Source organism: Denticeps clupeoides, chromosome 4 (genome assembly GCF_900700375.1).
Source record: "Denticeps clupeoides chromosome 4, fDenClu1.1, whole genome shotgun sequence".
NCBI lineage: Eukaryota > Metazoa > Chordata > Actinopteri > Clupeiformes > Denticipitidae > Denticeps > Denticeps clupeoides.
The window spans coordinates 13,723,126-13,750,324 of record NC_041710.1 but is presented as its reverse complement, the minus strand read 5'-3'; the positions used below and the strand labels follow the sequence as shown (position 1 = coordinate 13,750,324).

General features: G+C 43.6%; 2 protein-coding genes across 3 annotated transcripts; one reads left to right on the top strand and one right to left on the bottom strand.

The window, feature by feature from the left end:
• Window positions 1-1,090: 1,090 nt before the first annotated feature.
• On the top strand, window positions 1,091-20,727 carry per2 (period circadian clock 2). Its single transcript, XM_028976488.1, has 23 exons — window positions 1,091-1,232; window positions 5,448-5,936; window positions 9,204-9,302; window positions 10,361-10,518; window positions 10,797-10,918; window positions 11,335-11,536; window positions 11,840-11,891; window positions 12,821-12,963; window positions 13,086-13,164; window positions 13,282-13,388; window positions 13,481-13,634; window positions 13,722-13,830; window positions 14,019-14,153; window positions 14,267-14,342; window positions 14,674-14,842; window positions 15,084-15,208; window positions 15,393-15,584; window positions 15,677-15,934; window positions 16,161-17,080; window positions 17,300-17,480; window positions 18,251-18,467; window positions 19,242-19,392; window positions 19,554-20,727. Exons 2-23 carry the CDS (start codon window positions 5,548-5,550, stop codon window positions 19,731-19,733), a joined length of 4,218 nt encoding a protein of 1,405 aa, XP_028832321.1. The 5' UTR covers window positions 1,091-1,232; window positions 5,448-5,547; the 3' UTR covers window positions 19,734-20,727.
• A 1,029-nt stretch (window positions 20,728-21,756) lies between these two features.
• On the bottom strand, window positions 21,757-23,381 carry hes6 (hes family bHLH transcription factor 6). 2 transcript variants are annotated; one of them, XM_028977568.1, is made up of 4 exons: window positions 23,035-23,381; window positions 22,870-22,956; window positions 22,710-22,791; window positions 21,757-22,607 (listed from the first exon to the last, which is right to left on the bottom strand). In XM_028977568.1, the coding sequence occupies exons 1-4, from the start codon at window positions 23,359-23,361 to the stop codon at window positions 22,225-22,227; spliced, it is 879 nt and encodes a 292-aa protein (XP_028833401.1). In that variant the 5' UTR covers window positions 23,362-23,381; the 3' UTR covers window positions 21,757-22,224. The 2 variants fall into 2 exon arrangements, with proteins under 2 accessions (XP_028833401.1, XP_028833400.1); XM_028977567.1 differs by having other exon boundaries at window positions 22,870-23,381.
• Between the last annotated feature and the right edge of the window lie 3,818 nt (window positions 23,382-27,199).

Genomic DNA, 27,199 nt, shown 5'->3' with positions numbered 1-27,199 from the left:
AAATCCTGGTGCCCACTGTGATAGTGTGTTCATTCTGGGGCAGTGGTGGCCTAGTGGTTAAGGTTGCTGGTTCGAATCCCAATATGCCAAGGTACCACTGAGCAAAGCACCGTCCCCACACACTGCTCCCCGGGCACCTGTCATGGCTGCCCACTGCTCACTCAGGGTGATGGGTTAAATGCAGAGGACAAATTCCACTGTGTGCACCGTGTGCTGCTGTGTATCACGTGTGACAATCACTTCACTTTCACACCAACACGGGGAGAGCATGCACACACACTCACAACCAGGTATCTTACGGTTGTACCAATATACAATTTAGCACAGAACATGACTGTACAATTTATCCTTACTGGGACAAATCAAACAAGGATTAAGAAGATGAACCAGCAAGTTTGACCACATGAACGTATCCACACCATGTTGCCCACACTGATCAGCTTTACCGTGTATTTACTTATCTTGTGTTCTAACAGCATATTCTGTTTATAGGCACGTTGGCAGCACGTTTTCTGTTCTCTCGGACTACCTGATTTGCTTGGAGTCCGTGACACGACGTCGCTTACCGAAGCAATTATGTAAAGACGTGCGGCTCTGACGGCGAACAAATTCCGCCCAAAGAGCAACAACATCGTCTCGCCCGCAACCAAGGCTTATAAAACCTTCCCGCCGTGTTACTGGTGGCCGTGGATTTGCGTGGGCCAGCCTACTCCTCGTCCACATTGACTACTACTACACACACACACTTGTATAACTGTTTAGATAACGCCCGTCATGTTGAAGCTCGCCGAACCAACCACCCTCCTCCTCCGCCGCGGCTCCATTCACTCGCAGCGCTCGCTACTACTGATTTGCCAACGCGCCCCTCACGCCGTCACTGGACGTGGGATTCCACGTGAGGCGAATGGCATCCTTATGTAAAGAGAGTGGCGGCCGCGCCGGCCAATCGCGACGCGCCGCTCCCGTTCCCGCCTCCCCCCCGCCCAGACCCGGCGCGTTACGCTCACCGGATTGGACGGGCAGCGGGGCTGAGGGGCGGGGCTGGAATTGAGGTCATGCCGAGCGCTCGGGATCCAGGGCAGCACCGTGAGGAAGCGGTGAGCGCGCCCGCGAGTGCAGTGTGTCACCGGCCGGGGACGGAATTTCGGGAAATAATCGCGTTTTTTTTTTGGGACGCCTGTTCGTCCGCCGAGGTCCAGAGGTTAGGTTCGCGACTACATTCACCCCGGAAGGTAAGAAATTGTTCTTGTCTGTCGATTTTCGTCCTGTTTGTGCGCTATGTGAGGATGTTGTATAACACCCGGAGTTTCCATTGAGTGAAATGTGACTGTTACGGGCTCGTACTTTTACCACAGTCGCCTCCACGGCCGATATTAACGCATATACGAACGAAGCGAAGCGGGGCCAAGTCAGTCGCCGCGTTGTTGTGCGAAAAAAGCGCTGTAATCGCGTGGCTTTTCCAGTTTAAAAAATGGGTTGCATAACTGTGCCACTGCTCAGGTCAAAGCCGGTCAGTGGAGTAGTGGTGGCCCTGCCCACTGCCACAGCCGGCACGGTCCACGTCGCCACGGCGAGAAAAGACCTTTAAATGGGGCACGGATGAAGAATAGTTATCATCAGTATTATTACTGTCATATTATAATTAGCCGTCCGCGCGGCACGTGTGCCATCTTTAAGACAAAGTTTGGCACGAACTAGTTCGAACGACGTATTATTGATGTCAGCCAAATATGATCATGAAATGTTTTAATGCTCGTTTTTGATTTCATGGTTTACATGGAAATCGATGCGCTTGTTGTGAACTCGTGCTCCCCAAAATGAAAGTGTTTGTTTGGCGCCCGATCCCCCCTCCGTGGCCGAGCAGGTACATTTCAGCGGTAGAATTAGGTCGGAGCTATGTTTGCTGGTTTGTCTATAAGGCGAGGCAAGAGGGAAAGAAAGCCCTTTAAATATCTGAATTTCGAAGCATGTTCTTGTGCAGTTATCATAAAATTGGGTTTAATGATTACTTTTAACTCTTGCGTAGGCCAAAAGTAAATAAAAATTCTCTCATGGTAGAAATTGGCCCAAAATGTGTGAGGACATTTAACCTATTCCCTGGTTGGACAGTTTGTTGCTCCGGTTTTTAAAAATACGAGTGGAGTTTGCTTAGTCCACATTTTCTCCCATTGATTGCTCCCACACACTCAGGAGGCATCTCATTAAAAGTTAAGGCCCACGCTCCTTAGCCCCTTCCAATGCCGGTGTTCTAAATATGTTAATCTCCCTTTAATACGGTGACCGCCCAGCGCTCTGTTTGCTTTTGCACAGTTCTGTAGGGAAATGTAGGGAAAATTAAACATCCATCACCTTGATTCAGATTAGTTGAATGGTCACACTATTTCATATAGTTTATAATATTATTTTTACATGGTTTGTTTTCTGGAACACTAAAATTGCATCAATGTTTTTTAACAAATTGAGAAAACAGGGTGCAAAAGCCCTAATTTCTGGGGATATTCTGCATCGTTTGACTGTGTTCCAGCCATGCAGGGCATATGCATCTGCTAGGAATTTAAACATACTCTATTCTAAAGTTGCTTTGTGTGTAGATGACTGCATTTCTAAATCCTGACATCTAGTGGTCAGAACTGTTCAGTGCACAGGCTGTGTTTGGTGATGACGTCTTTCCACAGATCTGAAAGCCTGGGTCCTTTTCATTTGTGCAGAGATATACTCAAAATGCACAAGTTAAATAGTGAAAATAGTCGTGAAATGGCTAAAGATATATTGCTGCCACTATCCTATTTTTGCCTGTAAAAAAAAAAAAAAATTTTGTGAATACTTGATGATTGTTGTTTTGTGCAGTGTTTATGTACGGGGTTGAAAACCCACACAAGTTGAGGTGCTAATGTCAGGTGTTCGTGGTTTGCTTTCTTCAGCTCATCCTTTTTCAGAAAACTGATTTGTAGTGGATAGGTGACTACTTGCAGCAGATCTGAACACACAAGACTTGTACAATGTACCTTGCCGGACAGATTTAACTAGATAATGTTGGTTTTGGCGCACTGGCTACTGGATTGACCTTGTTGGAAGTATTTTGTGCTTATTTCTACATTCACCATAAAATTCTTAAGGCCACCAGAAAGAATTAAGTGATCACTGAAAGAGGATCTTGGCACGAATGGCTTTGTCCATATTTATTCAGTGTTAAAAAGCCCGTGCGTAGCGCCTACTCACTCAGCAGCACTTGGCAGGAGGAAGCAGGATGACGCACGAATGGACGGCCTCGAGGGAGTGTCACGTCGGCAGTCACGCTCCATTCAGAATAAATAAAGCTCATTTCTCCATCCTTTTCCAGTGTGCAGTCACCGTTTTATCATGGGGGGCCGGGTCTGCCGGTTACCTTAAAATTGAATTTAAATGGTGTGTCGATGATTTCTCATTCACCATGATCAGCCCCAACATGGAACACTTCTTGCAGGAACTAGGCACGGCACCTCAGTAACATTAATCTGTTTTGAACATGCTTATGTGGCATTGAAATCTGATCCTAGTCAGATCCTCTCCGATGCCTTTCGCTAGTTTTCCCAGCTCCCGACATGAACTGAGAGTTGTTAGAAGATGATGAATTTTATTCATTTCATTCACTTCTTCATGCTGCGGCTGATTGGTGCTTTGCGGGCGGCAAAGTCCGGTTTAGTCATGAAATGTAAATTAGTATGAATGCTGTCACTGTCTTTGACTCTCTTAGCGACCCTTAACCTTATGTAAGTCTTTATATAAAGTCTGCCTGTGGTGTTTGGTATTGCGGCATATTCCATTACATAAAGGCCTCCGGATTGTTACAAGGTTTAAGTATTAATGACTATAGGGTTGTGTTAGGTAGTTTGTCATTAGAATTTATTGCTGAGGGAGGCTGTCTTTTACAGAGTGCACAATCTAATTTTAAAGAGGGGGTGTGTAGCACACCGTGGTGGCTCGGCATTTGTTTGACTGATCATTGCTTTTGCCTAGTACTGCAATCACCATCCTCTCTCAAGAGAGTGCCATGAATGAAGAGCGCCCCGGGTCAACCTTATGCTAAAGCTAAATTAGGTTTACTGAATGGGTGGCAAGGCGCTCCACGTCTGGTGAGGAAATGTCAGTCAATGATTATCTAGAGTTAGGAACTGTAATTACATTACGTGGGGATGTTCAAAATAGATTATAGTCTATAATAGTGTTACTTTGGCACCAAAACTACCATGTTTTTGTTTTTTTTTTTTTTTTTTTTTTTGACAAGCTGTGGATTTAAGTTTAAATTCAATGTCATTTTTGAAAGGATGTCAGGCCCTTGCACATTGACCAAAAGTGCAAAGTGATTACTGTTTGCTCTGTGCATCACCTTTGAGAAATGTGCTCATATGTTCAGGGTTATGTTGAAAATAGCTGTGGTATAACTAGGAAATGGCTGTTTAATGAGTGGAATAGCTGAATAAATGGTGGGAGGCCTGTTATCAGCAACAGTTAGTTCCAGTGGACTGCTGTATTCACTAATGCAAGTCTGTCACTTAATTGGTTTTTCAAAATCCCTTAGCCTAGTTATTTTAACAAAAAGAGAACAAAAAGCACACCGGTGGCCTAAATATGCATGGCGTCTAATGATGTTCAATTTCCGCATATTTATCCAACTCATTTTGAGATTACAGCACAAAATGTCATGTTCATTTTTAGAACATTACTTCATTTATTATCTCCTGTGACCTTTATTGGGTCAAGAAGCATTCATATTTCCTGCATTTTCTGTCTGTATGCTGCCTGTACATAATGACAAGTTAGAAAACAACATTGCACTGAATAAACCAAGTAGTCAGTAAATAGACTTTTAATACCTATTTTGAAGCCATTTTTCTATTGTTTGGTAGGCTTGCATTGCACATTTTAATCCGTTTAACTGATTTTATACCTTCATTCTGTATTCTGTAAATGTTAGCGACTGTATATAATGTCTGGTTGTCTTTGGCCAGCATAAACAAGACAACCTTTCATGTAGCATGAACCCCTTGAAAGTCCTATTAGGCAGCATGGAGAGTTGAAATGCCAGTTGTGTCTGGGCCCCTGTCTGCTGACCACTCGAACCTGTGGTGCAACCCCTGGCGACTGCAGACGGAAAGGGCAGAGCTTTCAGCTGGGGCACCTTTGAAGACCTGGCCTGGCCTGTAGCTTTGGCCTGTGGTAGAGACCTGAGGTGCGAAGCTGGGGTCTTTGTAGCTTTGATGTGTTGCCTCTGTTGTGAGAAGGGCATCAGACTCCAGACTTAAAAAGACTTTGCTGGTTTAAAGCTGAATATAGAAAATTGTTTTCAAAGAGTTTAAGTGTGTGTGTGTGGTTTTTTTTTTACCAATAAGTGGTCATATTTGTGAGTCAATTTTGAGTGAATTCAGCCTCCATACCTGACCATATATTTCTTTGTTTTTCTTTCACAGAAACCCTAGCTATGTCACCTCATTTTCATCATCTCTCCCCTGTCTGGAGATGGGGTGGTTTATGATTCCTTTCCTTTGGCTACATCATATTTTCTAAGATATGTCCGAAAACTCAGACTCCAAGCCTTACCGGTTCTCATCCATTGAGGGACAGAACAGTCCCGCAACAAGAAGCTCCATGGCCCAGCTTCACCGCATGGGAGGTTTTCCCGATGGGGCAAAGCTCGGCCTTCCCTCTGAGGGTAGTGACAGTAGTAGTCAGGACCGCCCTGCGTCACCACACAGTGACCGAAAAATGGTGCATTCCATGCACGAGGACGTTGAGATGAAGAGCAGTGGCTCCAGTGGAAGCGGGACCGAGTCGCACGGCAACGAGTCCCACGGCAACGAGTCGCACGGCAACGAATCCCATGGCAATGAATCCACGGGAAGCTCAAACGGACGCAGCAAAGACTCTGCCTTGCTGGAGTCATCAGCAAGCAACAAGAGGTCAGTTGGATTGGATGTTTTGGTGAATATTACATAATATAATACAGTGATTTATCACTAACTCAAAAGGAATATATAATACAACAAACTCTACTCACTAAAATAATAAGAAATAAATAATCAGTGAAAGAGGCCCAATTATCTAGAGAAAGTTTGAAGACTTCATCCCTCCATGATCCTCATGGATTAAATTATTTCACAGCATGACGTAGAAACCAGGCAGTGATTCATAGTCTGCACACTAAAGTGCCGGCAACGGTTGCTGTTTTCATTTTATTTTGCCATGTGGGAATGCCAGCATACAGAGAAATTGATAAATATTAGTCAGTCAGTAATTTCTGCAAACTGCAGAATGACAGGACTCATTTCTCATGGAAATGTTCCCTGTGTGTCCATTAGGAAACAGTTGGGGTAGAACCATGCATTGTGCCAGACTGTCAAATTTCCCATAGTTCTAGGATAGGTAGTTTCCATGGCAACAGATGCTTGCCTCTCTTACAGATTGTCCTTTTACAGTTACTTCAGTGAAAAGTGCTGAAATCACAATGTACAAGCAAAAAAAAAAAAATTAAATACTCACACTCCCTCTAAACCTCACCATTTCATCCACACCGCAGCAAAAAAACAATTAAATAAAAATACTTAAATAATGTTCATAATTCAAGCAATATTAAAAAATATAAATAAAACAAATCTAAGAGTCCCCTAACAATAGTTAAATGGCTCATAAAGAAAACAAAACACTTTATTCTGCTGAAAGAGGGCACTGGCATCACAGGAGACTATTTTCATGAAGTGGCGTACCTGGTCTGCAACAGCGTTTAACTGGGTGGTACATGTCAAAGGAACATCCACCAATGTTCCACAGAACATTATTCAAAGCATCACACTGCCTCCACTGGCTTGCATTCTTTCAATGGTGCATATCTTTACCAGGTAACACACACACACAGACACACACACACACACACACACACACTTGATTCATAAAACCAGACCACCTTCTTCCATTGTCCTGTGGTCCACTTCTAATGGCCTTCTGCCCAATGTAAGAGTTTCTTTGGTGGGGTGACCATAGCGCCCTGGCTGGTCCTGCTGTTCTGTGATGCACTGTGTGTTCTGACACCTTTCTATCAGAACCGGCATTCTTTCTTCATCAATCTTGAGTGGATCATTAGACCAGCCTGCACATCCCACATGAGCTGCTATATGGTCATCATTACCTGGCCGCTCATGTCGTTCAAATCCTTACTCTTGCCTATTTTTTTCTTCTTCTTCCAATACGTCCATTGCAGCCAAATGTATCCCACCAGCTGCCAGACAATATTCCATCCACATCTAGTGAATAATCTCATGAGAAAAGGTTGTGTTCCCGTTCTCTGCATAGCCATTATTGATTTACAGATTAAGTGAGACGGAGAGAGACACACAGCATCTGTGTCCTGGATGCACATTTGGAGACTCACTTTGACCTCTAACATTAACCAAATGGAACAAACAAGTCCTGTGTGAAGTGACCTCAACCACAGACATTACTGAGACCAAATGACCCTGTGAAGGTGGCAAAATGATTTTGTCCATCAGGCCAGTTTTGTCTTTTTGCTCAAAGCATAGAGCCCTGACTTTAGAGCCTCACAGTGGTCTACTCAACTGCTCCACATCTCTGATGCAGTCTGTCTATTAGTCAGAACCCAACTTTAAAAGGACATAAAGCAAGAAGGACCTGCTATTGTGTCATTTCAAAAGATGTGCCAATGGTGTCCATCCAATTACTGTGCTCCAAAAAGGTGCTTCACTGCCTTCTTTTCGCTCTTCTTTTTTCCTTTTGGCCTTTTTTTTTTTAAAGTGGCCCTTCTGGCTAATTGGTAAGTGTATGAAGTGAGATATGTGTAAAAATAGTGTATGCCTATCCAAAAGAAAAAACAGTATTCCTCTAGATACTTGGTGTAACTTTATTCCCTCTGTTAGTTTAATATTGGAATCTATATTATTGGAATCTACATTTATTAATCAGTATTGAGATTAAAGTGAGTTGAGTGGAAACCTGAAATGAATTTTAATGTGTTTAAAATGATGGCCTCAGGCAAGCGTGAAGTCGCCGTCCAGCAGGATCTTTTTAGCCATTGGCTATACTGAGCAGTCAGTGTTGCTGGTTTAAGACCTGCTTTACACAGAAGATTGAATTAGCCTGTAATATTAACCTACTGCAACTATAGCACGCTTAACTACCTTTGCACATGGTACAGACAAGCATGTTTATATAATTAGCTGCTTTGGTTTATATAATTAGTTGATGCGGTTGCTATTTGCAGGTCTACCTTCTATTATAAGCCTCTTTACAGTCTATATATAACCACAACCTGGTGTATTAAAGGAATGCTCTGTCATCTGCAGCTGTTGATAGCCTCTTGAAAGTATTAATGGCCCTCAGCACAGAAGCCAAAGCCAAAGCCCAGACACACAGCAGTTTATTCCAGTGGAATCCTTTGGCTGTCACCTGTTGTGGTACTGGTGTACCTTAGACCCTGTAGGAGACACATGTACCGCACCGCACAGCAAAAAAAGGGGAGACATTGATGATGCTTATGTAATTGGGTTCCTGAGAGGATGCACAAAAGCCATATTGTGGGGGGAGGGCTCATTCCTGAAAAGGAGGAATATATTTATTCTTTTTGTGTATGCTGGTTTGCAATATATTTCAGTGGTATTATTCATACTGAGTTTAAATGGGCTTCAGGACTGTCACTGACATGTTCTGTAAAATGGAAAGTAATACAAGATGAATGCAAATTCAATTTAAAGTCTACACGGTACAATAAGCAGTAGATGTGCCAAAATGTTTAAAATTGTAATTAAATTCAAGCGTTGTCCTATATTCGGTGCATTGCAGTATTTGTTTTTCGATTCAGATGTTTGGAAATTAGATATGCAACTTTCATTGGTGAGAGACTGAGTTGGCCAGAATAGCAGCTGGACGCCAGACTCAAATCGCAACAAATCCTCCTTATACCTTGCGGCATAATTCATACCCCCATTTAATGTGTGCAAACAAATATGTTTGGTGTTTCATGTGATTTATTTCTGTTTTTATTTTTAATTGCTACACGACTATCAGTAACTTTCAGTAATTATTGTTTTCTGCTGACTGTTAACTATATCAGTTTGTCTACAGATAGATTTTCAGAATTTAAAGATTAGATCACATACAAATTTAACTATGTGTCGTGAATTCTTAAGATGTGTGTTTCCTCTCTTGCTCCAAATCAGCTCCAACTCCCACAGCCCTTCTCCTCCAAGCAGCTCCAACGCCTTCAGCCTGCTGAGTGCCAGCTCTGAGCAGGACAACCCTTCCACCAGTGGCTGCAGGTTTGTGCCCTTCTCCACACTTTGTGTTGTCCTGTGTTATCCTGTGTTGTTAAACCAACCGTTGTTGAGTTTCTAAAAGGTGTATGCAACATGACACATACCTCTTCTTTTTTTTTTTTTTTTTTTTTTTAGGGCGCGCGGTTTAATGACGACAGATTTTAACATTGTGTAATGCTAGTTCAATATCACATTTCATGCATGTCTGTGAAAGGTTTGCACAGTAGTCTCTAATCAGTATTAGTGTCAGGTTGTGTAATGTGTTATTCCAGCCCTAGTTATCTTCTGCTCCGTATCAGATATGTCAACCACTGGGCCATCTAGTCATGACTCACCTTATTAGACAATCAAGGTTATGTATGGATATAGGATTATATACCAACACATTAAATGTAGAACCTGATTCAGGTGCAGGTGGCATCAAGAATACTTGTGTGACAGTTTGCCGTTTTGCATGTTTCCCTATATTTAATGTCAACTAGATATGAACAATTTGAACAATTGAAAGATATTTAATATGTCTGTTAAGGGGCAATGGTGGCCTAGCGGGTCAGGAACCAGGCTCATAATCGAAAGGTTGCCGGTTCAAATCCCGAACCACCAAGTTGCCACTGAGTAAAGTACTAAGGGTGATGGGTTAAAAGCAGAGGACACACTTAGTTTTGTGCACTGTGTGTTGTGCTTGCTGTGCTTCTCAATGACAATCACTTCACCTTCAGGTAGAGGGTGTAGTGTTAGGGTAAAGCTTGATATGTGACATCTCTGATGTCTGAAAGAAACAAGATGATAAAATTTGCAGTGGGAGCAGAGTAAAAAAAAAAGAAGAAACACAGGAACGCAAATTGAAATGTATGAAGTACAAGTTTAGTCAATATTTGTCTGAAAAAGACAATATCTGAAAAGGGCTGAACATGGTTTCCGCCCTTAAGAGTTTTTTTTTGGAGCAGTGAGGTGTCACACACTGCTCCCCTGGCCCACTGCTAGCTATGGGTAAAGAGGTTAGATGTAAGGATTGTGACTGGTTGGCCTCTGACGTATGTGTGTGCCTTTTGGAATTACAGTAGCGAAGAATCTGCCAAGGCCAAGACTCAGAAAGAGCTGATCAAGACCCTGAAAGAGTTAAAAAAGCATCTGCCTGCTGAGAAAAGGAACAAAGGCAGCAAGTCCACAACACTTAACACACTGAAGTACGCCCTGCGATGTGTGAAACAGGTCGAAGGTACGTTCTTTATGTCCCCTTTTCTTCAAGGGGTACATGTTGTCTTATTAACAAATCCAACAGGGGGCTTTGACATAGAAATGATTTCCAGCCTTGTGCTTGTCAACACTCTCACTTGTATTAATGAGAGGACCACTGAAATTTCCTCATTTTGTCGTTCTCAAAACGCTTGGCCGCGAGCAATTGAAAGATATTTAATAATATATACTGTACAGTATCTGTGACTTGGCTTTTTCCCTAAACTGTGCAGCACTTATCCAATTCTAATTGCCCTTTAGCCAATGAAGAGTATTACCAGCTGCTGATGATCAATGACAGCCAGCCATCAGGTCTGGATGTGTCTGCCTACACCATCGAGGAGATTGACAGCATCACCTCAGAGTACACCCTGAAAAACACAGTGAGTGCTCTTTCTCCCACTGCGATCCTGTAGAACGTTGTGTAGTAGACACAAATAAATTAACACTGATTGCATTCCCACAGCAGTTAATTAATAGTTTTAGTTGAGTTGTGCTGTACAATTTCATTAGATGCATAATAATAATGTGTGATGTGGACTCATTATATTGTCACCAGATGGGAGTCCTTGTACTTGAGAGTATTTTTGATGAGCTACATAGAGCAAAATGGTTTGTAAAGTGTACAAATGACACACATTCCACATTAACCAGGGCCTGGTTAAGCAGTCACTATGTAAAGTATAAAATGCATGGTAAATGGTTATTATTTTTTTGTAAAATTGTATATATTTTTACAAAAGTATTTTGATTTCATTTATATGGTTTCTTTAATTAATGTAAATGTGTGTGTTTGTAGGATATCTTTGCAGTTGCAGTGTCTCTAATCACTGGAAGGATTGTCTACATCTCAGACCAGGCAGCTTCCATTCTCAACTGCAAGAGGGATATTTTTAAGAATGCCAAATTTGTGGAGTTTTTAACGCCGCAGGACGTCAGTGTGTTCTACAGCTTCACCACGCCTTACCGTCTACCCTCATGGAGCATGTGCACTGGAGCAGGTAACTACTTTTCAGTCAAAAAATGTTGAATGGACCTTTATTTCTGAAAATTGTATTAAAATATCAGTGTCATTATGCAATGTTGTGTTTTTTTGTGATATTACGGTGTTCTTGATAACATCTGTAGTCCCAGTTTAAATGCTCTGGAAACTCTTAGCTGTGTTCACCTCATTTAAATTTGGTACTAGCTCTTTTTTTCTGGCTGCCCTTTAGTCAGCTCAATGGAGACTTAATTGAGTGTGCGAAAAGCAGCTGCTGCCTAGTCTAGGATGTGGCTTATTTTAAATTTCTCTGCTTTTCCAGATTCATCCCCTTCTGACTGCATGCAAGAGAAGTCCTTCTTCTGCCGTATTAGGTGAGTGTGTGTGTGTGTGTGTGTGTGTGTCGATGAGAAATGTATAGATTCTGAACTCACACACCGGCCTTTACCAAGTCACCCCATTTGCTGCAAAATCCTTTCTGGAAATTAGCTTAAAAGCTGTGTCCATTTTGATAAACAGGGGAAAAACAGGAGGAAACGAGCCTGCCATGGCAACAGTGAGGAATATGTGGCTCGTTGGTGCCCCCTTGTGGTTTCCAATATAATAGCGACTCTCTAGAATCACTGTTTGACAGTTTCCTTCTGATCCCATATAAAATCTAACTAAATTAATATATTTCAAATATACAGCATGCTTGCATACCTTTTTTTGTATGTATTTATTCAAATATATGCTGAATATTCTGAATTATATGTTATAACCTTATTCCAAAACCGATTAAATTCATTTTTTCCTCAGAATTTAATTTAGTTTAATTCAATTGGCAAATCTCAGCCACTGTCGTAAGGTGATGCGTTTTCATTATCGTGAGAGAGAAGCAGAAAAGGATGCTGGGGAGGTGAAACAAAGGCTAAAGCTCTGGTGCTCTGGACAAAGATGCTACTGAAAATATAGGCTTATTTGTTCATCTCATGTCTGAATCTTGTCCATTTGTTTTGACAAAATTCACCAGAATTTATCACGTAAGGGCCCACTTTAAAATAATTCTCACAGAGGAGCACTGCTCGACAATGATGAACAGGGTTATTATATATCGGCTGTTTATATTTTTGGCTCAGGTTTTTCCCCCATTATCAGCCCTGTATGTGTAATGTGACTAAAATAATTGCCAGTAGATTGCCTTGTCTTCTTCAAGTGAAGCTAATGCTGTTAAGTTACATTTGTTCAGATTTATGCCAAATCTGTGTGTGTGGTCTGTGACATTTTTTTTTTCTGATTTCTCTGTATTTGTTTCATTGCTCAGTGGGGGTAAGGAGTGTGAGGGGGATCTTCAGTACTACCCATTTCGTATGACCCCATACCTGATGAAAGTGCAGGACTCTGTACATGCTGAGGACCAGTTCTGCTGCCTCCTGTTGGCTGAGAGGGTGCACTCTGGTTATGAAGGTGAGGCAACAGGAAGAATGAAAATTTGAATGCACTGGGTATAAGTATAGTACATACATTATTGTACAATAGCCTAATGAGAACATCCTTTTGTACCAAATATCATTCTTTTGTATGTTCAGCTCCAAGAATTCCCACAGATAAGCGTATTTTCACCACCACACACACCCCAAGCTGTGTGTTTCAGGATGTGGATGAGAGGTGAGTTTTGAGTTTTACGAGTGTGTCCATTTCAGAGCCAAACAATGAGCTTGTTTTAAACTGTTTTGCATCATAGGTTCATCATTCTTTTAAACGCTCTTTGTCTGTGTGGCACAGGGCTGTTCCGTTGCTAGGTTATCTACCACAGGACTTAATTGGCACCTCAGTCCTTCTTCACTTACATCCTAATGACCGTTCCATCATGCTTGGAATACACAGGAAGAGTAAGTACTGCATTCATTCACAGAAACATTCAAACTCTCCTTTCTGTACATATCTTTGATCATGCATTGACATTTTATCTGTGTCTGATCAGTCCTGCAGTATGCTGGGCAGCCCTTTGACCACTCCTCCATACGTTTCTGCGCTCGTAATGGCGAATACATCACAATAGACACTAGCTGGTCCAGCTTTGTCAACCCCTGGAGCCGCAAGGTGTCCTTCGTCATTGGTCGCCACAAAGTCCGCATGTGAGTGTGTTTTAAGAAGGAAGCCTCTGAGCAAAATCTTCTTCTTGTGTTTGCTGGATGTACTAAAGTAATCCTGTCCTCTCTTAGGGGTCCCGTGAATGAGGATGTTTTTTTGGCCCCTGCCACAGTGGAGGGCAAGACCATGGACACAGACATCCAGGAACTCACAGAGCAAATTCATAGGCTGCTACTGCAGGTATGTATAGAGCAATAGAAGAAACAGAAATTAAATGTTGAACAAGAATACATAAGCTTTTTGGAAGGGAACATTTTTAGAATTACAGAATTACTCAGTACAAGTCCATTGGTGATGAACAGCAGTACACACCTCTGTACTGGTTCCTGCAAACCTGTTACTAATATTTGTCATTTTGTTCCCTACAGCCAGTGCACAGTAATGGGTCCAGCAGCTATGGCAGTCTGGATGGCAATGACCACATCATGGCGTCATCTAGTGAAAGCAATGGAAATGGTGTGCGTGAACGGGTAGAGAGTGAGGAGATCAGCAAGTCCAAGCCTGTAAGTTACCCCACATCTTAATTAACATATGTATTCATTGCTTCATCTTTCTGGGTGACAATTGTACTACTTAAATCCAACTGTTAATGATTCTGTCTATATTTGTCCTTCAGCGAACATTCCAGGAGATTTGCAAAGGAGTGCACATGCAAAAGAACCAAGAGCTACTGACCAAGAAGAGCCCGAACAGTGAGTGCTATAGGATCACATTTCATGCCATATGCAGAGTTCCTACAGTCATTAAAAACTAAAAAATAAAGTTATGGAAAAGTAATTTAAATCTGATACACATAAATGTATAACGAAGTACATTTAACAAAGTTCCTGTAAGACTGAGCGAGAAACATTTTTCTACGTTTACAACTACAACGTTTGGTCATGGAACATCTTTTCTTAAAATGTGTAAGAACCCTGCATATGGTTATCACTGAAATCTTATTGAGAATATTTTCATGTCCAATAAACACAGTAAAACAGCCAACTGTGTGTAAATGGAGTACGTTTTTTTTTTTTTTTTTAGCCACAGTCCAGAAGACCTCAGCGGTTCGCCCCAAAGAGACTACAGCTCCGGCATCCTGGCGAGAGTCTGTAGGCCCAGAGGAACGGACACTTGTGCAGGAGGACCTGGCCTACAAAGAACAGACTGTCTATTCCTATCAGCAGATCAGCTGCCTGGACAGTGTGATCAGGTGAGCTCAACCTCTCAGTGCTATGGTTCCACAAACATGCTAGTCAAAATATAGTGAAATCTAAACTATCTACTCAAAAAATCACTATGTTTGTATCATTGTGTTCAGTCACTTCTTAGGTTATTTGTTTGGTTTTCTTTGTACTCGAGTAAGGAAAATATAACAATAATGAAAATTTCAGTACTCTTTTGAGTGTACGTTAGTTTGGGAAGTGTGTGAATGTGAATCTGTGGTAATTCAGGTATCTGGAGAGCTGTAATGTGCCCATAACGGTCAAGAGGAAGTGCCAGTCATCATCCAACACAACATCCTCCAACTCTGATGAGGACAAACAGAAAGCAGAGAGCTCCATGCAGGTGTCTGAAGGTACTGCTGCATTAATTCATACTCTAGATTTTTCAAAACACATACAATATTCATACAATATGGCCTCAAGAACAGAAAGGTACATTTTTGAAGTAGAAGCACAAGATTCTTAAAGCTTGATTTTGGAGTAACATCCTATGTTCCATGCTGTCACGATAACATCTCTCCTATCTTTGATTTACAGAGGCTCCGCTGCTGAAGGGTCAGCCAGGCCTGGACGCGTCCAAGAAATCCACAGGCACTGGGGTGGTGGGAACATCCCTGGCACCCCTAGCACTTCCAAGCAAAGCAGAGAGCGTAGTGTCAATCACCAGTCAGTGTAGCTATAGCAGCACCATTGTCCACGTGGGAGACAAGAAACCCCAGCCAGACTCAGGTAGCTGCATTTAAATGATCAGATTTTGAATCTCGTTTTTATTGTTTACGTATAAGGTCACATGACAAGCTGTTGTCCTCTTTGCCTTACAGAGATTATTGAAGATGTCTGCGGAGCAGGAGAGGCAGTTGACAGTCAGGCTCCTGTTCCCCAGAGTGCAGTTTCTCCTCCTAGCCAGGAGAGGGAGGCCTACAAGAAACTGGGTCTGACAAAGCAGGTTTTGGCAGCCCACACTCAGAAGGAAGAACAGGCATTTCTCACGCGTTTCAAGGAGCTGTGTGGCATCCATGCCATCAAGGCTGACTGTTCTCACTACCTGGAGAGACAGAAGGGACAGGTGACCCTAGAAGGTGAGCTCCATTTTTAAGGCAAATAACAAACAAAGCGTTGTCACGTTCATTCTCAGGGTCTACATGTGTGAACATTCACAAAGACATTCATGGAAGTAACTGTATGAAACACTAAGAAAAGGGAAAATAGGATCCTACTATAGTGTCTGCATATTCTTCTGTGAATCACATGGATGCTTTTTTAAATAATAATTAATCCTTCCATCTTCTAATGCTTCTCATTTAGCTATGGCAGCTGCTCGCCCGTGCAAGCAGGCTGGCGGTGGAGCAGAGCCAACTACACGGCGAAGTGGACGGAACAAAAAAACGAAAACCAAACGAGTCAAGCAGAATGAGTCGTCTGACAGCACAGTATCACACAGGAAGCAGCTGCCTCGCCCTCCCCTGCAGGGCCTCAACCAGACCTCCTGGTCTCCATCAGACACATCCCAATCCACCTTCCCCATCGCATACCCCGCTGTCATGCCTGCCTACCCCCTGCAGGTGTACCCTGGGACGGGGACCTTGCCTCCCCGTGTGGACCCTTCGCTGTCTGGCTTTGGGGACAGCCAGTGCAGTCAGGACCCCCGCTGCTCCATCCAGCCCGCCACCTACACTGCCCCACTGGTTACACCCATGGTTGCTCTGGTTCTGCCCAACTATGTGTTTCCTCAGATGGGCAGTGCCCCACGCCAGCCCTTCTACCCAGAGCAGGCCAGCTTTCCTGCTCAGCCCACCTTCCCACCGCAGGCTGCTTTCCCTCAGGCCCCATTTCCCACCCAGTCCAGTTTCCCAGTACAGACGCAGTTTACCACACAGAATCCTTTCACCCCTCAGACACCATTCCCTGCCCAGCCCTTCTCTTTTACTATAGCTACAGAGCCACCAAAGCCCCCGGAGCCTCAGCCTGAATTGCGGGAAGCCCAGTCACGTAGCTCCACCCCTCAGTCTCTAGGAGGTCGGGACCAGCCTTCACCGCCCCTCTTCCAGTCGCGCTGCAGCTCACCTCTACAGCTCAATCTGCTGCAGCTGGAAGAGACCCAGCGCTCAGCTGAGAGACATGACACGGCAGCTCCCCCTGCTGGAGTGCAGACCAACTGCAGCAGCACCACTGCTGAGAAGGGCAGCAGTGCTGCACGACCAAGACCAGAACCAGAGCTGCAACAGGTGGGACCGTCTTACTGTCTCGTCCTCCTTGCTGTGTTTCTTTCATATTAGGTTTTTCTTTGAGCCTTCATGTTTATCTTTTGGCTCAAGGAAGCCTAGGATAACCTTAAAATATTGCCATTGTCCTTGTCACAGTTTTGAAAGTTATTATATATTACGTTGTGTGTACTATATCAGAGCATGTCTCAATAGACTGTCCCACAATTTTATGCCTTTCAGGAAATAGAGTCACCTGGCGATGATCATCAAAGTGATGGCAACTCCTCCTCCAGCGACCTGTTGGACATCCTCATGCCAGAGGACTCTCGCTCAGGCACTGGTTCTGCCACCTCTGGATCCATGGGCTCTGGATCCAATGGCTTTGGAACTTCAGCAAGTGGAGCATCTGCCAGTGGAACTGGTGAGGGTCCTCGCTCAAGGCCACACACCATAAAAAAACATTTTGTTCATATTAATGTGTGGTTTTGTGTGAATCGTTATAATATGCCTGCCACTTACATCCCCCTATAACTTAATGTCATTATGCAAAAGTTATTATATATCAGATATATTATCTGATCTTCAGCTGTACTCAACTTTCACATGCACAAGCAGGAAATGCCTCACTGTTGCAGTTATGCTTATAAGCCTGCATCATACAAACCACAACACAGTGGCACAAACAAGCAAAACGCTGTTCATTACTGCGTTCACAATTTTAACTCGAAGGCATGAAGGGAAACTATCTTCTCTATCAACTTAGCTTAAAATTAGATTCATATTACTAAAAATTATGAATTGTGAGCTAACTGATCTTGGCTTTCAGTCGTTTCTGTTTACTTGGTGTTCTAAAAGCTTGTCACAAACTCTGTCACAAAAATCTGTTTTAAATGAACGCAGACAAGAGGCCAGAAGTGGGACCCCACATTTTTAATAGTGTGTTGTAACACATGATGTAGCATTAAAGGCTCGTTTGTGGTTCCATTTAGTGCATTGGCATTGAGTTGAACATTTTTGGGAGGGTTTGGACAAGTTACTTACATAAATTGCTGGAAAGGATGCAGTGAATCTGAGCCGTGGTCATTATTTATTTATGTATGTTTTTATTGAAGTCCAAGGATGGACAAACTTCATAGTCAGCCTTACCCTACAGACCTCCTCATCCTAACATCTTCCCTTATTTCTCTACAGGAAGCAGCCACAATAGCAACAACAGCAGCAACTACTTCGGCAGCGTGGACTCATCCCAGAAGAGTCACAAGGCCAACGGGCATTCTGTGGGCATCTCTGGGGCGATGGAAGTGGAGGAAAGTGAGCACTTCATCAAGTATGTTCTGCAGGACCCCTTGTGGCTCCTCACTGCCAACGTGGATGAGGGAGTCATGATGACCTACCAGCTGCCTCCTCGGTGAGTGGGAGGAGAGAGGAGAGTCCCCAACACAAGCCCAGCTGTCACAATCCCTGCTTCCTGCTGCGCTTTGCTGCTGAAATAGTCATCGCAGAGCAAAGCACTTATTGTCCTTATTGGTACAGCCATTCTTGTTTTGCGTATAATTACGTCATTTTTAATAAACGTGAGGTACTTGTAGGTAAACGTACCTCTTGTGCGAGCAGGTTGCTGAATGTAAAGAGGAAATTATTTTTATATCATAGCTTTAAATCTGCTTAATGATTGCATATCCAAACTATAAATCAAAATATAAAACACACAAAAAAATCTTTAAAGGCACCTTAACCCCTTTGAATTTCACTTCAGAACCTTACTGAACATTTGAAGACCGCTCTGTTTAGGACCTGCAGTAGCGAAGCTCATTTGATCCTCAGTGAGGGTGTTTATGATTGCTGTAGTTCAGACATTTCCTGTTCCCAAAAGCCTCCTTTGAACCCAGCCCACTTTCACACCCTTCAAACCGAATTACCTGACTTCTGTTTGACACTGAAGTGTGAAAAAGCCGTGCAGCTTTATGAAACCGGGTTGCTGTTTTCTTGTAGGGGTGAAAAGAAGAGGTGAAAAGAGCTTGTACTGGACTTATACATGTTCACCCATAAGATACCTATAAGCAACATATTCACACGCGTATATGCTTTTACTGGCCTTTGATTCTGAAACGTAATGTGTCTGTGTGTGTGATTGTTGGAAGCTCTTGTATACTAACTGCTAGCATGTGTGTGTTTGTGACAGTGACATACAGAAGGTGCTGAGGGAGGACAGAGAGAAGCTGCGACAGATGCAGAAGAGTCAGCCACGTTTCACAGAGGAGCAGAAGAGAGAACTAATAGAGGTGCACCCGTGGATGAGGAGAGGCGGTCTGCCCAAGGCCATTGATGTTAAGGTAATAACCGCTGCAAAATGTTGTTTTGGTCAGGGCCCAGCCTGAGTTGTAACTATGTCTATTTTTAACCAACAGAAGTATATTTCCACATTCTGTGTTCTCTTCTCACATCCTCTTTCTGTGTGTGTGTGTGTGTGTGATTTTTTTTTTTACGTGAGCAGGCATGCGCTGGTTGCGAAGACCTCTCTGAGGGTCTGATTGAAGAAGAATCTCCAGACATGCACATGGGAGAGACAGAGGCCAGCGAGAACACCCATTCTGAAAAGCGCACAGAGCCACCACAACATAGACTCTGCCCACTGTCCAAGCTCTGTGACCAAGAAACACCAGACACGCGATAGTGACCATGGAACACAATGCACACCAAGCACACTACATTCTCGAGCACAGCCCCATCCTTGCAGTTCCCTGCATTCTGATAGTGCTGGTGGCAGTACTGTAAATGGTTGTCGTCTTTATTTAATGACCATGACTATCATCTCCTCTTCTTTTTTTTTTTTTTTTTGTATCGTGAGTCTAGTCCACCCCTTTGTCACTATATCATGTTAGAACAGAACCACACCCTATTGGTTAGATTCTTTGATTAGTGTGTTCCTTTCCTTTTTTTATTGGCCATTTCTTCTAGTGTGTTTTCGTGTTTGTTTTTTGTAATTATAAAAATATCCTGTCTTTTTTTTTTTTTTTTTTCCCTCTAAAGATTAAGTTATTTTTCTGGATTCACAAAAAATGTGCATCTTTTTCCTGGTTGCCTTGTTACAGTGTCCAACTTAAACATTAGGTCAAGAAAATGTATTTAAATATGTATATAAATTTTATTTTTACAAATCAGAAAGTGCAGTAACAAGATGTTGGGAGGAACATTAACACACTGTAGACAGGCTCTGGTGAGATACTTGTAAGCCCATGGCTGCAACGGTGCTGTTTGACTCGTCTCTGAGTTTAAACACATGTACAGGATGTGGACAGTGCCATGCTGTTAATCGCAGATTCGGCACGAGTTGCATCCACATCGATCAAATGTAGCACTGAATCATTCATTTATACTCTTACTGGTGGACTCAAATTATCATCTTTTATAAATCATGCTCAAGACCTTGCTGAGGTCTCAGTGAACAGTTGCCGATAGTGGAAATGGCCTCTAGTAAGTCACCAGGAATTTTTTTTTTTTTCATTATTATTCCAGGTTTTGAACATCAAAATCACCCATTTCACAACAAAGAATTGACTTTATAGTTGTTGCACTTTAGATGTACAGAGTTTATCTATCTGTATTTCGATGTAATTCGTTGGATGAACTGTATTTGTAGTTGTCCAATAAACTATGCCTTTCATAAATTGCTTGTGAATTTTTGTTTTTTTCGTTTACATATAAGCTGGATAGAAATGCAGTTTGCGTTAATGTTTGCCACTCTGTTCTCTGGGTTTGAATCTATAATAAGCATCTGTCCGACGTCTCTAAAGGCTCAGGCTGCCCGTCGGGGTCCCTGCCATTGACCGTTTAAGCGCCATCTGCCACTTTTTCTGACCCTTTCTTTTTTACAACACGCATCCGACGTACGTTCAAAACGCGGGGCCTGCTTCGTTCGTGCAATTTGTAGCACAGATTCTGCCCTCAAAGGGCCAGGATGAAAGCCGTCTGGGGCTGTTTACTGGCCCCGCCGTTCACACCTTCGTCAGCTTTAGGTGGAGGTGCGAAAGTTCCTCCGCAGACCTCCTGCCAGGAGCCACACCTCGGCGACGCCTCAAATCCGGGGCCTGTGATGTGAAGTGGCGTTTCTCAGGAACGTCTAGCTCCGAACGCCTGGTTCGACGCACACGTTAATACAGAAATGGCAGCTCCGGGTTCGAATCTAGAAATCCAGGCCGGGATTTTAATCCCACCAAGCTTTTAGGCGGCGAGTCCGCGACCGTATATCCCCGTCTCAACTCGTCGGACGAAATAAAATCCTGGTGTGGAATTAAATTTTCCGGAACGGGATTTATTGTTTTTACATTTACACAGGCATTACAACAGCAGTATGTAGTGTGTGTGTGTGTATATATATTTGTACATCTCAGTGCTGCAGAAAGAACGCAGGGTTGCGCCAGGGAACGTCAGGAAGTAGAAATTCCCACTTGTTCACCATCTGTGCTCCGGATGGGAGTGCTGGTGTGGGACGGGCGCGGGTGAAAGGTTGTGGGGCTCGCCGGGTCGCCTCGCCTCCTCCATTGTGATGCGGCGCAGCTGCGACGGACGCCGCGTCGCCCGGCCTGCGGCCTTTTCGTTCCGTTCCAGCCTCGATACGAATGGTCGACCCGTAATAGCCAACGGGCTCGAGTTTTTTTTTTTTTTTTTTAATGAAAGCCAGAATAATAATAATAATAATACGTAAATAATGCTTTAATGGTTTAAAACAATGTACTTCAGTCAAGTGGTTGACATGATAAACATGGGGAACCAACCGTTCATTTCAAAACACACAAAAAAAACACACTTTGCTATAAAATAACCACACGAAGTAGACACTTAAGAAAGTCTACAATCTACTCTCTCACACGGTCACAATTAAATATTTACATCTAAGCATTGATCAATTTTACCAAATAGCCTCTATGAAGCATACAATAAAATATGTAGTCAGAACGAAGCTAAAAAATATTGGAAGATATTTCTTTTACAAAGTTGAAAAACGCACCAAGAAGAGCTTTTTATAAAACAACTGGACCCCCCCGACCCAAATTCACATTCCATCAACTGCATTGCCTAAACCTTACCTCTAAACTTAATTATTTATTACATTCATTTGTATAAATTAATTTCTAATCCGGACCGCGTTCTGAACCCCGAAGCTTCTACCACGGCCTCCACATGGACTTGGGGTACAGGGCCGCGGCGTGGCTCTGCTCGCCGTCCGTCTCGTCCAGGTCGGAGCTCAGCTCCAGGTCGGAGCCGGAGCCGGAGGCGGTGGAGGGGCACGGGGAGAAGGCGCTCCGGCCGCCGGGTGACAGCGGCGGGCCGCGGCAGCCCTGGGGGTCCAGGAGCAGGTCGGACAGCAGGTCCTGGAAGCGCTCCTCCTCGTTCAGCGGCATGCACTCCAGGAGGTGGTTCAGGAGGTCGGCGGCGACGCCGGCGTCGATGCCGGGGCAGCTGGACACGAACATGTGCACCTCGTGCATGCACTGGATGTACCCGGCGGCGAAGCGCTCGCTCGCCTCCCGGTTCACGCAGTCGGCCTCTGTCGGGAGGGACGAGATCGGTCACACACACACACACACACACACACACACACACATATAGACGGATACAGCGACAGACCGCCGGCAAACCCCCGACCCACCTTTCGCGCGTTTCTGGAGGATGTTCTCCACCCGCTTGACCGTCATCTCCAGCACCTCGGCGTTCTCCATCTTTGATTGTCCCTGAAACACACCGCGTCGCGCAGCGCGTTAGCGGGCTTCGGCGCAGGCGGCGGGGTCGCGGCGCGGCGCGGCACTCACCTCCGCGTCGGCGAGCAGGACCCGCAGCTCCTGCAAACTGTCGTTGATGCGAGCTCGCCGCTTCTTCTCCACCAGCGGCTTCCGCGTCTGCGCGACCGGGAGGGGGGAGAGAGATGAGCGCGGTGTCCGGGGGGCCGAACGCGGCTCCGGAACACAACACGTTACCTTCCTGTCGCCCTTCATGCCGCAGCGCTCGTCCTCGTTCCTGGCGGGGCGCGGAGCGGGGGCCATGTTGCTGTTGCTGCTGTTGCTGCTGCTGCTGGTGTCCCGGGCGGCTCGGCCGTTACGGGCCCTGAATGGAGCAGATGGCAGATGGCGGGCGGCCTCACACACACACAAACACACACACACAAAACGTCCGCGACGCCGAGCGCTAACGAGCACCGACTGCACTGCGCGCTGTGGCCAATTGTGCGGCCCGCATTTATGGGCTCTGATTTCCATGTGAATGGGAGTCTGCGAGGTGGCCGCGACCCCCCCCCCCGCACACATAACCCACGTCCCCTCGGGAAGAAGGGGGGGGGGGGGGGGAAGCAGCCAATCGGCGCGCGCGCCTTTGTCTCGGCCGCGCGCGGCGTGGAAGGACCGTCGCGTCGTGTCCCCGCGACTGTCAGCCACTTGGAATGGCACCCGAGCGGCTGACCTCTGGAGAAAATGAGGCTCCTTCAGGTACGGCACGTTACCGGCCCTGCATGTATTATGGTGACTAAAGCTCCTTTAAACCCCCGGAAATAAATGACTGTTGTAATTTCTAATGAGCCATGTAGGTTTTTTATTTAGTAAAAAAACACAATTGCTGGAAATTGGAAACTGCAAAACCTGAGTTACGTCTTTCACAGTTCTGGTACAATAAAGACTGTCATTTAGAACAAAATGAATAAATCAGTTTTCATACAAATAGGGTGGTAGTGGCCTAGTTGGTAAAACACTCGACTATGAACCAGATGACCCAGGTTCCCACTCACTACCATTATGTCCCTGAGCAAGACATTTAACCCTGAGTGTCTCCTGGGGGGGACACCAGTAGTCCCTGTAACTACTGATTGTAAGTTGCTCTGGATAAGGGGCGTCTGATAAACGCTGTAAATGTACAAATACAGTGTAGCACAAAGTGTTTTACGTGAAAAGTGTTTTACCCCCTTCCCACCCACTTTTTACATTTACAGCATTTATCAGATGCCTTTATCCAGAGCAAATTACAATCAGTAGTTAAAGGGACAGTCCCCTCCTGGAGACACTCAGGGTTAAGTGTCTTGCTCAGGGACACAATGGTAGAAAGTGGGATTTGAACCTGGGTCTTCTGGTGCATTGGCGAGTGTGTTACCCACTTACCTCTAAGCTACAATATAAGCTACAATAAAATGAATAATACAGAAAAAAATAGCAACAAGGAAACATCAGAGGATCTGAAGTGCTAAACAGAAAAGTTAAAATTATGATAAATATAAGAAAAAAAAATAAAAGCTGTTACATTTACAGCAGACACCCTTATCCAGAGCGAATAGTTACAAAGACAGTCTGCCTGGAGACACCCTGTGTCTTGCTCAGGGACACAATAGAAGTGAGTGGGGTTTGAACCTGTGACTTTCCTAAAAAAGACTATTTCACTGGCAACTGGACTTGTTATGGATCCCTGTCAAGGACTGAGAACATTCACGGAAACCTGTGACTTTGTGATCTCCTGGTTCAAAGGCAAGTGTGTTACTCATCTCCTGTCATGTTTACATAACTTATTGCGATGATAACTGCGATGACTTTGAGGAAGTGACATTGATTAAAAATGACACTTTTCAAAAACGTTTTGATTGATTGTGTCAATTAAAGTGTCAGTTCATGTCACACAGCAAGTCCCCAGCAAATAATTTATTTGACCTCAAAAACACATCTGAAAAGGTTATTGAGATTCTATTCAATGTTGATGCTGAGCAGATAAAATGGCAGAGAATCAGGCTGGTCACATCAGGCCTTGTCACAGCCCTGATACTTCAAGGGTGAAATGTGCAAAAAAAACATGTATTTTGTTGAACTATAACAGGATAGGATGGCACAAGAGTGTTTCTCACTTGCACCATTTCAATTGTTGTCTCCTTTCGGTTGGTCCTGTTAAGGGTCGTCACAGCGGATCAACCGGGCTGGTTTCACACTGGGTGCCGGATCTTTGCTAATACAGATACTTCTATAATAGCCTGACATGGACCTCAGTCACTACATTTCCCATAGTGCTTTGGTACGGTTTTGTTCCACCCACCAGTCACCCGCTTGCTCAGTGCTTATAGGAAGTAAGGCTTCTAAGGTTGAGGGTAGGATGAAAGAACAGGCACATTTCATTCATGAGTGTCATTTGTAGCGGTCTGGCAATATAATTGCTCAGGGTTGTAGCACAACGTATAGAGCAGTACTGCCTATAGCTGCATATATAGGTCTCAGATGTTGACAAGTGTCTGTGACACTTTCTATGGAAGCTGTGCATGACTCACATTTGGACAGACAACTCTCCCGTGGTATTTCACAACAGTTACTAAAGAAAAATTAGGTTGCTGGCCACATTTTACATGACGCATTGCATTGCTGCTGTGGGCGAATACCTGCCTACTGTCAAGTCAGACCAGCATCTCTCCAATATGGCAAAAAAGGTAACAAATGTTCCCTTTAACAGTGTTCCTGGGCCAAGGAGTGGACCCTGCACAGGGACATTGTGTGGTCTGCCTGGTGAGTCAGCAGTGGATCTGTTCAAGCCAGTACATAATGGCCTGGCCACGTTGTATTTAAAGCTCCTGCCACTCTGCTTTCCCTTAACTGGTCCACAATGAATTGCGTGATGTGGAAGCGGGATGAGCTCTTTTTGGTGGGGCTGATAATGTATGGCCATAGGTAGGGACTTAAGTTTGTCCATTAAATTTGTTGCATAGGTATGGGCAGTCATCACCACTTAAAATAGGTACTTTGGCCATGATTTAGTCACCCACAGAGGATCTATGAGAAACTGCTTTAAGTGATTTGATATGCTAAAATTCTAAATATTCATGAAATATATTAAGTAGCGTAGTTCTCTTTAGTAGACACATTACTAATAATTTGTGAAATATCAAGCGGAGGAGAATATTTCTGAGGAGTGTTATTGTCGCACCAGACTTTTCAGCAGTTTTACACCCGCAGATTCTGTGCAAAGCCACCATCTGACGGCTCTTCTCCTTCTGCTACTTTTTGTTCTGCCTCGCAACCGTTATGTACTCCACTACAATATTAATGGAATTTGTAGAGAAGATTTTAAACACCACTACAAAATGGCTGATCCTCTGTATAATGCACTATACATATATAGTGAGTGTACAAAGAGTGGTGGATTTTCATACTTTTTAATGTTTAAATGGTGAAAATAGCTCTGTGCATTATTTAGCTTTACAAATCACATTTTTGTTGTGTGAAATAAATCAGTGTGAATTACACAGGAGAATTTTGTATGTTGATATAATTTAGCTAGAAAAAAAATTCACTGATGACAGAATTGCTCAGACTTGTTCCCCAATGTTCAGACTTTTAAATTCTCTCATGGTGGAACTGCTCCATAACCTACTAATTTGACAATGAACACTGATGGTGTGATCAGTGTGCCGTGATTAACTGACCTTGCACTTAGAAAGTGCTTCTTATTCCTTTCACAATATGTAAAATGTTCATTTTAACTGAGCGGAAAAAAACTATATGAAAGCCTGTCGCATTTCTGTATCAAGAACCACCCACACTGTCATAGTGTTGGCCTCCTTTGCAAATCTCTAAATTGCTGTTGTTCTAGTCCAAGAATTGTTTAGTACATATATGGTTTAGATATAGATACAATTATTAATCTAAAATATTATACACTTATTATTATTTTAATGTAATGTAGCATGTAAGCAATAGAAAAGTACAGAGTTAGCTCAATCGGACATCTGAATGACGAATGGTGGTAATATACTTTTTAAAATGTAAATGTTATGATTCCATGCAATAATGCTAACAGAAACTTGACAGGATAAAGACAGAACCCTTGTATTTGTTAAAGGAGTACTAGTTCCAGGGTCAGGCCATCATCTGTGGTTATCTTATGCGAGAATAAGTGTCCTTATTGGTTTCCATTATCTTTCATTATCCTGTATTTTAGCACCGATTAATCTACTACTTCACATCTATTGCTCTGTACATCATTTTCTGAAGCCATATTATGAACTAATAAAAAAATGTCAGTGGTTTTGCTTTAGGAATCAATAATAAAATTGTGGTCATGGTTAATCTGTGCAACACGACAAAAGTTGCCTTAGGATTAAAACTTGGCAAATATAAAACTATATGT